Here is a 14,550-nt window from a genome sequence, read left to right on the forward strand (position 1 = left end):
GCAGGTGGATCACCTTTCCTAGCTCATTAGTCTTCTAGAACCGATGTTTGGTTCTTCCCACACAACATTATCAGTCAGGTTATTACCATGTTGTCTTTCTCAGCAGACCCCAAAGAATGCCTGGGAAATGCTGCTGTTTCCAGTACGGCTGCCATATCAGAATATTAGCAAAATGAAACATAGACTGAAGATTTCTGTAATTAGGAATAGTATGAATGTTTCCTGTTTGCACAGACAAATCCACCCAAGGTGAGATGCCATTTTGCATGTGTCAGCATTTCTATAATACTAAGGGGCTACCTCCACAAGAAGTCAAACTGACAGTTTGAGTAGGCTGTGGTCGCTGGGATAGTCTGTGCCAGAGCACCCTTTTATTTTCCCTTACTACTCATATATGTGTCTGGCAAGCACCCCCTGTTTGTCTCCTTCAGACCAGAGCATCCCCAGGGGCTATACTTTCAGGAAGGAAATGTGCTGGCAAGCCAATCTGAAAGTAGGAAATGGCATAGTCCAGTGAGTTATAGTGGCTTTTGGACACAGAGTACCTGATTCTCTCCCTTGGTTTTTTAATCACAAGATTCACAATATGTCTGATCTGTTGCAGTTTACTCAATTTTGACCTCTCTGTGATTCCAGAAGGGGAAATACTAGAGCAAATTAGGGAATCTCCTTTCCTTTCTGACCTGAAATGTATGTTTCTTTGATTAGACTTAGAATGTGGCAAGAAATTCTGTACCAGCTCCCAGGGCTTCCTTTTCATCTTTATACTCTGCCAGTAGTAGGTTTTTTATTAATATTTAGAAAGTTTGCCTCCAGCAGTACTAAAATGTGCATCAGAGGACAACAGTTGTTTACTGTGTTTGAACTGAAGAATCTCACCCAGGAGATCTCATTCACTTGAAGTTTACATCTCTCAATATCGACTTGCAGAAAGAGATCGATGAATAACAATTGTCATTTCAGAGTTGCACCTCTCCAATTATTTATTTGGTTGCGCGTCTTCCCAGACATACACATAATTGGATCAGACACTAAAAACCAGATTGCAGGTTTTTAATGACAGCAAGCCCATACCTCTTTATAATAAAAAAAAAAATAAACACACACATCCATCTGTAAAATGATAATGACACAAGAGCCCTCCCTCCCCACCAAAAACAGTTAAAGTTAATTTATCTACTTTAAGAAACTACATTATATTCAGCAGACAGCTGACAGGTTACCCTTGGGAAGATCCATGTTTGGACATGACTCAAGATTTTTTTTTTTTACCTCAAGCTGGCAGAGGCTACAAGTGTCACCAAAACTAAAGCTGGTGAGTATTGAAGATGATGTTGAGTCTCCCTGAGAGAGTTGCATCTACATTTGCTGCTCTCAGTGCACCTTCTGGCAGCCAGTCTGAGCTGCTGACTCCAGACACTTCTAAAACAGTGGGTGCAAAGACGTGAAAAATCAACAGCAGCAGCAAAATTTAGAAACCTCCTATTACAGGATAGTCTTCAGAATCTGGAAGAGAGATCCTCCTCTAAAAGCTGCCATGACCACTGCAAGCACATAACGCTAGTCCATAGAGTTTTAGAATAGGAAATAGTATCCCTCAGTATTTCTAGGTAGTAAGATGTTTTCTCAAAATGCCTTTCCAAATGACTGGAGCATTAAAGCTTTTCTGGCCTCACATCTTCTTTTTTGGCCACAGAAATCAGATGAAGACAGAATTAAAGGAAGAGTTGTGCTAGTATTCCTAAGAAATTTTTTTTTTATTTATGAAAAGAAGTAAGTATTTTCTTGGTATACCATTTATAATGAATTAGTGTATCATGTTTTCATTTGCATCAAGGTTTCAGGAGAAAAAAAGCTTTCGAAAAATCTAATTAAAAGGCAGTATGAAACAGGTTGGAGCATAATCCTTTCCTGCTTGTGTTTACAAATATGATAAGAACAACTATGAAACGTGCTTATAATGTCTTTTTTAAGTAATATGTGTAAATAAAATTCACTTAATCAAAACTTTAATGCTGAGAAATCTTAGCCTCAGCTATGTGTGAAATGTTCAAGGAAATAATCAAATCAAATCTCAGCTTCGTGTTTTTAGGGCATTTGTCAATCTCTTTGTCCAGAATTCCTTTCATTAGTAGGTCTAACCTATTAAACCTTCAAAAAGCGTTGGCTACAAGAATTATAGAGAAGGGAAGGATGTGTTTAAATTCCATTCATTTAAACTTCATAGCTTAGATATTGCTAGTGAATTACAAAGAAGAATTTACCCTGTGCCTTGAGTATATTATGTGTATGAAGAATGAAGTGATATCCAAGCAATAAAAGAGCGCTGAAGTGTGAGGATCAGCTTACAGCATTGCTATGCTCGCATTGTGGTGCCAAAATAAGGATGAGTCACATTTAAGATATGACTTACAGTGGTTCAATTCATTCTTGAATTCCCTGTTAACTAATTACTATTACCATATTGTCAGACAGGTAGAGGTGTTTTGGAGTCTAAGGCACTAGTCTTCAGTTGTTGGTGTTAAATGTTTCATTGTTAGCAGCTGGTAAGATTGCCTATGTTGTTCATTAAACATCACTTCCAATCTGAATGCACCCGTTGAAAACCCAGAAATAGACAAACTGTACTTTCTTTCTCTTCCTCCCAGCTTTTACATTTTTACTTAAAACTTTGATAGTATCAAGATGTGCTGTTTCCTAGTAAATTAAGTCACTTAATTTAAATTACTTAAATTACTGATTTCTGGGATGAGTATAGTGAGCCAGTTACCTGAAGAGCAAGAATTAGTAAAAGCATTCAAAGCATATTAGATTTTCTTCTTTCTTTATTCTTGTTAGTTATGGCAAAAGAAATATCTTCTTTCTCATTCATTTCTCCTTCTCCTTTACTTCAATGGTAGACCAGTCCAGTCTCTTACAACATAGTGTGGGTCTCAGCCAAATTCTTGCATCCTAGCTATATGGTCAATATGTGACCCCATTGCTCTGAATCAGAGCCTTCCCAATGATTATAGTCCTCTAAAAGAGGTAAGCCATTTAATGTAATGTGAGGGCTTGTTGAATATTCTGGTAAATAATTGTTCTTTCCCAAAGAGAGGGATGAAGGTGAAAATGTTTTTGAAGATTAGGGTCCATGCAGACCTCCAAATTGAACTAGGGTAGCCCTCCATTTTGCAGTTTTCCCCTGCAGCTCTTCCAGACTTCTTTAATATCTCACCAGTCCCTTGTAAAACCTCCCCCTCAGATGTTTTTTACCACTTTGTGAGTCTGTTTTTTGCTTTGCTTTCCATTACACTTATCACTGACATGAAATATGAAAAAAAAACTGAAAAAAAAAATTGTCTTTTTCCCTGGGAATATTTTAAGCACAAGTCTTCAAACAGCATGTGTGTGGGCAAAAAGGCAAGGGGAATGTAGTCTCAACTGCTACAAACATTGCAGAACCTTCCCAGAGACTGAGTGTCATATTACCTGGAGGCTGTTGTGGTTGTGCTGATGGATGATCTCTTTATACCTACTAGCGAGTCAGATTCCCATGGTAACACTAAGCTTTGTCATCAACGTGTGATTGAACCAAAAGTGCCACAAACCATTGTACTGTTGTAAACCATTGTCTAGCCACTGCGGATGGAATCTTACCTTGACACTGTTATTTCCTCCTGGACAAGAGAGTAGCAAAGGTTGTCTGTTAATTCTCTCAGCCTTGGTTCCTTTGCAGAGTACAAAATGACTGTAGGTCTAGGATCTCTTGGTTAGGGCTAAGGTCAGAGTTACAGCTGGAGTGGAGCTGGAAAAGGACTACCAAATTTTCCTTTGAGGAGTTTTTCACCTGCAGAAGAGCTTGGCTGCCTGTTTAGGCTCAGCTTCAAGTGATCTGTTGTCCTTCCAATGCATGTGATTTCATATTACATTGTATGGTGCTTTCTTCAGCTGAAATGGGAATACTGAGTAGCAAGCGAATATTGGTATTGTTACGGGTTGTCAGATATCATTCAGCTATTCCCATACCTGAAAGAAACTGGTCCTGACAGAAGAGCGTTTAACTTGAGTTCAATACATGCTCTGGAGAGGGCATGGATATAGGAAAAAGAATCCTTAACCAGTTAATTTGTCAAAAGCATCATCTCCTATCGTGATCCCAGTATGTCGTAATAAAGTTTGAACAAGGGCTAGAAACATCTTCTGTCTGTGGCTAGCCTTCACTGAGGGTAGGCCTAGTGCATAAACTTCTGTCTCCTCAAAAGTAACCATAGCAATGTGATTTGCCTGGGAAGAAACAGGGAAACCCTTAAGAAAGTTTCAAACGAGATTAGCAGCATCTTGCCACTCTGGTGGCTATCTGCATGAACAGCCTTTTTGTAATCCTCTAAACTGGATTTTGCCCAGATCTCACTACCCTTCCCCACCATGCAGTCACTGGGCCACATGCAATACTGTTCTGAAACTTGGTGGTAAAATTTCAGGTGCTCATTTGGAACTGTCTTTGCAGAGATAAGCTCAGAAATCCCCTGCTCTGGCAGCTTAGGGAGGGGTTTAATGCAATATATGCTCCTCTTTACAGGCCTTTTGTCAGCTGAAAAAAATAAATAGCTATTTGGCTTACTAATGTTCCCTTCACATCAACTCCTGAGAGGATCCTTCAGAAAGAGGGTAGCATGGAATGTCAGAGAAGCTGCTGTCATACACTTTATTCGTTTTGTATATTGCACTTGAAGATTATGGCAATGAGAGTTCTGAAACATATAGATGAGTTGAAGGGAAAACTGAAAATCTGCAGGCTAAGGCTTTTCTTCAGAGTATTTCCACTGCTTCTTTGTGAGGGTTGTTCTGATTCCTGAATGCCTTGTGTTTCCATAGTCCTAGCGATGGCCTCTTTGTTTTGCACCAAACATCCTTTCCTAAGAAGAAATGCTGCAGCGTTTTGTGATTTGGAATGTATTTCAGTAATGTAAGCAATAAAGTTTTAGGATAAATTGTTTGTTATGAAGACATGGAAGGGGAAAAACCTATACAGTAAAGTATGTAAGTAGAGCATCTAGCAATAATGCTGGTTTGGGTGTGAGAGATAATGGCCTAGGTTTCGGTGGTAATAAAAATGTTCTATTAAGTTCTCTGAACCCACTGCAGTATGATAGAAAACAGCAAATGATGAAACAGTGCTTTGAGGGGAGCTTACACATTCAGCAAGCATAAAATAAACATATTAAAATAGAAAAAAAACACCCTGATTTCCAGTACTTATTGTTTTGTCATTTCCATCATGGGTATAGGATAAAAGAAAACTCTTACTTGCTTGTTAGAAGAAGAAAGCTCCTACTTGAATTTCTTACTTGGCAGATGTCAGTTGAAAGCTCTGCTATGGAATATGCTGCAATGTCAAACTCTGTTGGGTAACTTTAGACAAATGTGTCATGTGTGACATGGAAATATGGCATGCTGTACATTAGTGATTTCCCAAGTGTTTGGATCAGGTAGTAACGTGCTGAGAAAGTGCTCTTTATCTCTCCACACTGTGTACTTGTATAGCAGTGGGGAAAGGCTTTTGGTAGAAATTACTTTAGTCAGAAAAAGAATCCATTTACAATATGTGCCTTCTAACATCTTTCAGACAATGCATTGTATTAAAGAGGCATTTTTTGATTAATGTTTTATAAACATTTTTCAGCATGACAGCTTAAAGTCCCTGTAAAATTGTAAATGCGTGCATAGTGCTCACTTCCATAAAGTCAAATGCTATCTCATAAAGTCTAGTTGGATCCTGTCAGTGACAGTGACACAGAATCAGTACCTTGGAGCATTAAAATTAATTTGCTTCATTTATATTACTGCAGTGATAGCTAGATGAAAAGAGTCCTATATTTAAATTCTCTTAAAAATACTTTCAAATCTTTTAGGATTTTTTATTATTATTATTTTACAGTTAACTAAGCATAGTGAAGTGCAACATAATATTTTCATGGGCCATTTAAGAAGGTGACTATGAAATGTGAAAGTAGCAAAGGGGAAAGGGGAGGATGTGGGAGGTTATACTGGGTGCAGAGGAAGGATAAATAGCTCTCAGTTGTGCAGGCTACCAGAGAAACGGTGGCCTTCGTCCAGGGCTGATAAACCACAGCCTTGGAGCCAAACTGGAATACCCTACAGCAATGGAGAGCAAACAGGGCTTTCCTATACCAGGCTATGTGGGCAGTCCTCTCATTCTTCCTTGCTGTTGTTGGTCACGGATAAACAGCTTTTCTCTTGCTAGCTTTTCCTCAGGTTTGCAAAGCTGTTACGTGAAATGGGCAGAGTGAGGACACAAGCAGGGAGAAAAATGAAACGCACTCCATATCACAGGCCTAACTCCGTTCTCTCAGTTGCAGTGGAACTGTGATTTTAGCGCCCACTGCACTTAGTGGAGCTTAGTGATTTTAGTGGAAATACCCCAAATTTACACTACTGCAAGTGAGCAGAATCAAAAACAAGCAGGCTAGAAGCATGGGAGTGAAGAAGAGAAGGAAGAAGAAGGATGGGACAAAATACAAAAAGAAGGCGACCCTCTGAATACCAGAGCCAAAGAGCAAGGAGGAAGATGGGAGCACAGGGGAGCACCGGTAGGAGAAACAGCCAAACAATGGAAAGGAGGGAAATCCAGGGTAAAAAGGTGGGGATATCAATGATTTTTTTTGTAATGGATATTTGTGGGATGATCTCAGTGCTTCTTCCCTTCTGCTACCGCTCCGTGTAGTCCTGGCCAGGTGATGTGCTGTTCTCTCACCCAGCTGGGTACCACATTTCCTCTTTCTTTGGAGGAGAATGGGATACAACCCTGATTTGCACCTGTCACGGTGTTTGGTCAGCTCTGATCCAGGAGTTGGACACACATTCATGCAATAGGGCTGTCTAAAAGGTTTTGGCAGCTCAACACCCCTACTTTGAGCAAAGCTGCAAAGCTGCCCAAGTTGGCACCAAACCACAGAGGAGCACTTTGTCATTCAGTTCTCGTGGTATGTAGTGAATGAGGGTCTTTGGCAGAGGAGTTGAACCAAGCTGCTGGAAGCCTGTAGCTTCATAAACCACAGCAACGTGAACGGGTGTTTGTGGTGTGAGCCTTCAGACCGTGGCAGCAGTCTTAAAACTGAATGAAAAGATTGTATATAAACAGATAATGCCAGTGTTTTTTACTGTGATGTCAATCAGGATGAAGACCCAGAGAAATCAGTCCAATTATCCTGAAATGCAGATAAGCGTGATTAATGGCTCTGTGAAAACAAAACAAAAAATCCTTACAGGCATTATCGTTATATGTGTGAATGCAGCCTTAATGCTCCAGATGGCAAATAAATACCCTAGTAATAGCCGGGGGGGGGAGGAGCTGCTGTGTACTTTGAGGAAACTTAAGGCTAAGGTAGTCGTCTGGGTTTTAATACGTGTGGCGTGATCCTCTGCAAAATTTTATTTATTTTAGACTTAGTGTAGCTATCATACTCCATTAGCGTTGGAAGCAATATGCTGTAAAAGATGAGGAAAAGAGGAGTGGACAGCCCAAAATAAAGATAAACATATCCATTTTGCTTAGCACCTTCATTCCTTGCTATCTATCTGAAACATTTAAACTCATCTCACTCACTTTATTAGTTTTGTTATAGCAGCACCTGTTCATGTCACTACTGTTTCAGTCAGTGTTTCTGTTATAGCTTCTCTTAGTGCTAGTTCGTAATCTCATCTTGAAAATGCATTACGGGCTAAGATACAGTATACAGTATCAGCCCAGGCATTATAATGTCACTTACCTTCCTTTGGCTGGGATTTGGTTTTCATTTTGTTTGTTTTGTTTTTGTGCTGGGGTTTTTTTTTCCCCCAAGTGTGTTTTTTATATATATATATTTTAAATACAGTTTTGGTTTTTTTAATTCAGGGAAAAGTAACTATTACAATATGGTTTTTCCTAATTAGGAATTTGCATAAATTTTATGTTTTTGGAAAACATTAGCAGTCATACTGATGCTTGCAGTTACTATGTATTGCTACAAAAATGTTTAGACAACATTTTTAAAAATAAATAAATCCCATGCTGTTTTGTTTAGCTTTATGGCAATGTTACTGATACAAGCATTTGTGACTGCAGTCCGTGGATCTCTGCCATGAAATATTTTCTGAGGGAGATGCCTACTGGCAAAGTTGGAATTACAAAAATCAGAAAGTGCGTAAAAAGGCAACAGGGCTTTTTCTTTCCATTAAACAAATGCTTACCTGCAAAAAAACCTGTTAATATTTCTTCTTTTCAACAGTTATTTTTCCCTGGTAAATAACAGGAACTTTAATTGCACATTAGTGGCTTACAGGAACCTATTGTTGTGACATGTATTTAAACAAGCTGTGAATTAAGAACCTCTTTCCACCCAGTGATCTAATTATATTGTCACACTAATTATAGTATTTTGTATTTATATTTGACAACTTTAATTTTCTTTTCCTAGTTTACTGAAATATCTGTCCTCTAGAGAATTTACCTTTTAGGCTGGAATTTCTCATCTTTTCTTTCAGTTCAAAAAATGTACAGTAATTTAAAGCATGTCTCAGTCACTTTGGATCCATTCTGTTCACGTCTCTGCCGTTAGTTTTCTGTGTGATCTTAGGCTAGTCATTTTAGTGTTCTCTGATTCTCTGTAGGAGTCCTGTTCAGCTTACTAAAGTGTTTTTGGATCTACAGATGAAATTGCAGTACTAAAACACCAGGTACTGTCTTGTGAACATAAATATAGCATGTTCATAGCTTGGGACTTTAGTTTATTTTTCTGTGGTTAGAGAACAGAAAAGGACCCACAAGGGTCAAGTGGAGACTTGGAAACAGGCAATAAAGCCTTTATCTGTTTACAAGAACAGCACGATGGGCATTTGAAGTAAATATACTCCTTAATATAACGCAAATGCCCATTTACTTTTTATCCAAATACTATCTATTCCCAAGTCCCAGAAATCAGTGTTAATAATAAGCAGCACTATTGTGTGATAGATCCATGATCTTGCTTTGAAGGTAATTATAATCTTGAAATTAAGCACACGAGCCTTCATTTATTTGATTTAATCTTCCCCTGGAAATATCCAGATAAGTAAAGGCTACTAGTATGGGGATGAGATCGTTAGCGGTGTAATCTGATGAAGCTAATCAAAATAATTACAAGAAATGGTGCTGTGGAAACATTATGAAGATTTCAGCAAGCGTGGACATGAGTCAGCAATAGTGGGGCACTGGTGGAGTGGTAAATATTCAAATAAGCTGTTTCCTCACATAGGGAGGAGGCAACTTTTATTAAGGGAAACCTGAAAGGATGTTAAGAACAGGAATTTATCCAAGACATAGACAAAAGTTTATGTAAACATGGCAACTTTGGCTGATCTGAAACATCTACTAATGGGGGAATGGAGGGCATGTGGCACAAAGCTCAGCTTTTTGTCATTGCTAGAAGAGACACACAGATGAGCTCTGTGAAAATTGTGTGTAGTCTGCTTCGCTGCCAGGTTGATGCTAGCAGAAGATTCCTAGAATGACATTTAAGATGAGGGAGAAAACCCTGATGGGTTCTCAGAGGGTTCCTGAGGAATCGCAGCTGCTCTTGTTGACCAGACGGAGGTGGTTGCAAGTTTTGCCCACGCCTATGCTTTGTGAGCATGGCAACAAAGTTCCAAGGTTTAAACAGGTAATTTTGAACAATAACGTGTTCAAAGTAAACATAATCAGTTTCATCACTGCAAAACTAAATCAAATTTCATTTTACATATCGCATCATCAAGTGGGAAGATTATGCATGGATATGTCTAATAGCATTAGCACTGCTGAGTGCAAATTCAAGCTCTTAGGAAGAACGGCCCATCTCTAGCTCTTAACACTCACTTCTTCCAGCACCTAGCAACTTCTGTACTCCAGCTGCTCCCTAACTGTTTATAGGCATGACCACGTCATATTGCTCACTCAGTTCACTAAACCTTTTCTCTCTCATGCTGAAACATAGAGGTAGAGCAGAGTTTTGTTCTCTAACACATGAGCACTCACCTGCAGAGCACTTGACTCTCTACCTTGACTGCATGAATCAGTTAAAGGAGGGAAGGCTGTCACTTGGGCACTCACTGACTGGCAGGGAGTATGCCAGGAAACGCAGCCCTCCTCCAGTGGTGTACGGACTGAAGAAAAGTTAACAAGCAGGAGTCGGGCAGGTTGGACAGAGGACAATCATGAAAATGTGAAACAGAGCACAGTGAGAGGAAGTAGTAAATAAGCAGTACAGAACTAGGTTCAGCAACAGAACAGTCATGCTATAGCAGAATGTATTTCATATCGAGTCGTCAGCAGGAGTTCATGTTCTTGCTGGTTTTATGGATTGGGGGTTTTTTTATATAAAACTTCTGAGTCTTCAGTTTGTTTCTTTTGTGTTTTGTTGTTGGGGTTTTTGGGGGTGTTTTGGGGTGGTTTTTTTTGTGAAATGTCAATGCAAGATAAAATGCTTTGCTTTTATGTGGAGATCAAGTTCTGAGGTGAGAGTCTGTCTCCTGTTTTTCTGCCTACAGGGATTCCAATGCTGAAGATAGTATTTGCGGGTTATGAGCACCTGTCCTTAATTTCTGTCCCTTTACTCATCTATCATCCTGCTCAGATTCTTCTTGGCAGTCTGTTGGTACCAACAATAAAATCTTGGATGGTTTCTAGGCAAAAGGTAAGAATTGCTGGGTTTGATTTAAAATGGACAGTGTGCTATGAGGAAAAAAATACCAAACATGTCTTAAACTCCTCAGGTTCCTTCTTGGAGATCCCATGGTAGGGATTTTTCCGCTTCTTTGCTTCCTTTATGACAGCGATAGTCACAGTAGTGTCAAATTAAAAACGCAGAACTTTATCCCCCTTGGCTCTGAAAAGGTTCAAATCTTGAAGTTAGACCTCTACGGTTAGTTCTAATTATGAATTCATTCAAATTATGAATTCAGATTGTGAATGGCTCCATCTTTAGCTAATATCAGAGCTTTGGATCTCCCTTATGAGGAAGTGACAAAGATCTGTCCACCAGCATGGGAGCTGGTGAAATAGTGTAAAATGAGGGCACTTGCTGAATGGAATGGAATTGAAGCAGGATGAAGACTTTTTAGGTCACCCTTTACAATAGCTAGAAGTCTACAGGAGTCTGGTGCATCACATTTCAGGCCAAAATTATGGTATGGGATAGCTTGTAGGATTATAGACCATAACCTAGAGGTTTTTGCATCGACATCACTGATTCAAATTATGCTTATTTCACTACAAATTGAAGCTATTGACATCTGACAGCCATTCTGTGATCTATATGAAAAAATTGCAATGATTTTAGCCAGGTTCTCAGAACAGTAGTAACCACCTCACAGAAAACTAGTCCACGCAACTGATCTTAATGCTGTCTTTAATATTCTGAGATAATAAGGATCAAGAAGCTGTGGCAACTGAAGCAGTCTTTGACAGCCATCTTAGGTGAAGGTTGAGACCTACTGTGGGAAGCCTAGCACCATCAGTACCCTGCATTCTCCACTTGTCAGTGGAGAAATTTTGTTTGATAATTTCCATGTTTCCAATTTTCAGCAAAACCTAATGGGCTGCCATTTTACTGGCTTCACTCCACTAAAGTCACCTTGCCTAACTGAATGCTAAAATTCCCCAAATCAGTGATTTTTATGTGGCTCCACTTATGGTTACCTGAATCATAAAAAGCAGGAAAACCCTCAATTTTCAGGAACTGAGTCTGGAAATTGGACCTTGTTAAGATATGCTTATCTTAGCATCCAAAAATGGAAATTTGAGAATCATATGTCATTTCTCCATCAGTCTGAAAGTCATGATTTTTTTTTAAATCAGAAATTATCAAGAGACATTACAGGTTGTGTAAAGAAAATTCCATGCTATTCCTGCAGAAAGATAGCCTCAAGTTGACACTACCAGTGACACATCAATCCCTGCAATGCTGGCTTCTCTTCAGCATCTAACTGCTACCTGCTGCCAAGACCAGGAGTGGGGCTGGAGCTGATCCAGACCTCCCCAATGATTAGGGCTGGAAATGGCCTTTAGGGTCTGCTGTCAGTTGCTGCAAGTTAACACAGCCTTTAAACAGGGCATCAGAAAAGTCAACCAGCACCGGGGAGATTTACAGTTCACCAGCACTAGTTTCTTATTCATTAAGCATCAAATAAACCTCCTGTGCTAATCAGACTGTAATGCTACAGTAGAACCACTTTGGGGGATTGTTGTTCTGTTGCAGCAGTTTCTTCAGTTGGTCTTCTGTATTATTCACAGATGTTATTTTAATTACTCTCTGAAAAAAAATCAATGAGGTTGGGTCTGGTACAGTTATAATAAGTATAATAGAAGTGAATGTTGTGACTGGATAATGGTCTCCCGCTTTGAAAATAAACATGTCATCATCACCCTTGATGTTTATTTTCCATAAACACCTTGGCTTCATTTTGGCATCTCTCTTGCAGGGGGAGACGGTTATCCAGTCAGAATACTCAACTGCAGTGACATTCTTACTTAATTATGATAGTACATGTGATCTGGTTGTATGAAATTGAATTTAAATATTTAGAGGTTCATCTACACTAAGGTATTTCTAGTTTGTAAATATGGCAGCAGAATCTGCCAAACTACAAAGTTAAAAAATTGTTTCCCCAAACCAGATGCGGAATGATGTCTCTCTCTAAAGTCTCTTGCTGAATAATATCCAAAAGTCTCTTGCTGAATAATATCCAAAAGACTAATCTCAAATGGCTAGATTTAACAATGGTTAAATGCTGGCATTTCTGAAAGCTGGTGTTTCTGAGGGGAATATAGCCTATTTATTTTTAAAGGTTTGGATTTTTTTAAGGGTTTACATTTGTGCTGGAGCGTTTTTCAAGCAGTGCTTACAAGCTTTAAATGTACAATATTAAAGGTTAATATCTACAATAAGAAGACCCATCAGACATCTCTCAGACTGAAAACTGCTTGTTTAGCCAGCCCTCTGGAAATGATAAGTCTCTCACTTATCAAATGCCAGTCTGTTAGGGCACTTCACCCAAGGCTAAGGAAAACAGAGGTTCCAAATTTCAGGGATTTGAAAATTTCACTAATTTCCCTCTCCCACAGGCCGACTCATCCCGCACAAGAAAGCACTGAGCTTTTTTGTTGCAGAGCACACCAAGAGGTAGCCTTCACAGTGACCACACTGGTATACAGGAGCAGCCAAAAACCTAACACCTTTTAGGCATGTCACATTTTCCTCCTAAGTTAGCAAGACTGCTTCCTGCCAAACTAGAAGCATGATCACCTATCATTTGAGTTGAACTTCTGTCACATGCTGAATAAATAGTTCAGCTACCATAGTTGGCCAGCCCTGCGGGGAACACAGAGCTAGACCCTGCCATCAAATAAGAAAGGCATGTGGTTTCTCTGCTTCTCAGTACGAGTAGACTAGAGGTACAAAGACGTCAGGTGTCCCCTGGCATAAGATCACCTCTGGACTGACGGGCTTTAGCTTATTCTTACCTTTTTCTCAGAAAAGAAGGTACAAACATCTGAGGTGTGTGACATCCACCACTGCAGCAGTGACTATACTCTGAGCAGGCTTTGAGCCATATGGAAGGAGAACAGGGAACACAAAGGTGTTGGCATAAATTTTCTTCAGTCTTTCCCTAAGTGGGTCAGAAGCTCTTGTATCACTGCCACAAGGGGTTTGAGTGGGGTCCACATAGTTGCTTTCTAAAAGGCCCACCTCCACTTCCTTCACTGGCATCACATTCCTTGTGGTTCCTCTGTTAGGGCTGTCAGTATATGAGAGGTTGTGGTGGGCTATCAGAGACAAAAATATCACCACAGAGCCCGGAGTGGCCTGCCAGCTGCATGCTGACTCCCCACTCAGCCTCCCAGAAGCATACACAGCATTTTATTGCCCCTCATAAATAAAAATCTTGTACTGTTGGTCGTCTCTTAAGAATATAAAAAAAGTGACTGTTTTGTTTACCATTCACAGGCACTGAAGTTAACCAGGCAGCCCAAAGCACCCGTGAAGGTATAATTATGGAGACGGCCAGTGTCGCAGTGAATGTATATATGTACTATACCATACACACAGACAATTGAGACAACTGGGTATTTGTGAATGTTACTTCAGTGCATATTTTATTTTTATATATATATATATAAAAAAGATACCTGTTAAGTGCCTTACAGATGCATTTTTGGCAAAAGCATTGTTTGCAGAAGCCACTTTGTTGGTTACTGCAAGAGGTTGTACAGTATTTTGGAGTCCTTTAGTTTTTATTTTTCTAACCGAGTGAATGGTCATGGCTAACAGCTGTTCCTTCCATTGTCCCTGCTTTGAAGCCAGGTGCACCAGCTGTAGGCCTCTGTCTTAAACTAGCCAAAATGACCAGAAGCCTCTCCCACTGCTGGCTGACCCTGGGGAAGAGCTTTCTGAAGGTTTGTTGGTTTTTTTTTTCAAGATTGACTTGAATTTCTGTGTGACTCTGTTACACTCCTTAGTCATATGACTGTGACATGCCTTTTTCTTCTGAGTT

At 39.6% G+C, this 14,550-nt stretch overlaps 1 protein-coding gene across 3 annotated transcripts in view; it reads left to right on the forward strand.

The window, feature by feature from the left end:
* SLC10A7 (solute carrier family 10 member 7) overlaps nt 1–14,163 on the forward strand; it is a 152,518-nt gene extending 138,355 nt beyond the window's left edge. For all 3 annotated transcript variants that reach the window (XM_075090440.1, XM_075090437.1, XM_075090439.1), the window contains 2 exons: nt 10,546–10,691; nt 14,004–14,163. In XM_075090440.1, the coding sequence (XP_074946541.1) occupies nt 10,546–10,691; nt 14,004–14,048 (191 nt within the window). In that variant the 3' untranslated portion in view covers nt 14,049–14,163. The remainder of the gene's footprint in view (nt 1–10,545; nt 10,692–14,003) is intronic.
* Nucleotides 14,164–14,550: the final 387 nt, after the last annotated feature.

This window comes from Phalacrocorax aristotelis, chromosome 4, assembly GCF_949628215.1.
Source record: "Phalacrocorax aristotelis chromosome 4, bGulAri2.1, whole genome shotgun sequence".
Classification (NCBI taxonomy): Eukaryota; Metazoa; Chordata; class Aves; order Suliformes; family Phalacrocoracidae; genus Phalacrocorax; species Phalacrocorax aristotelis.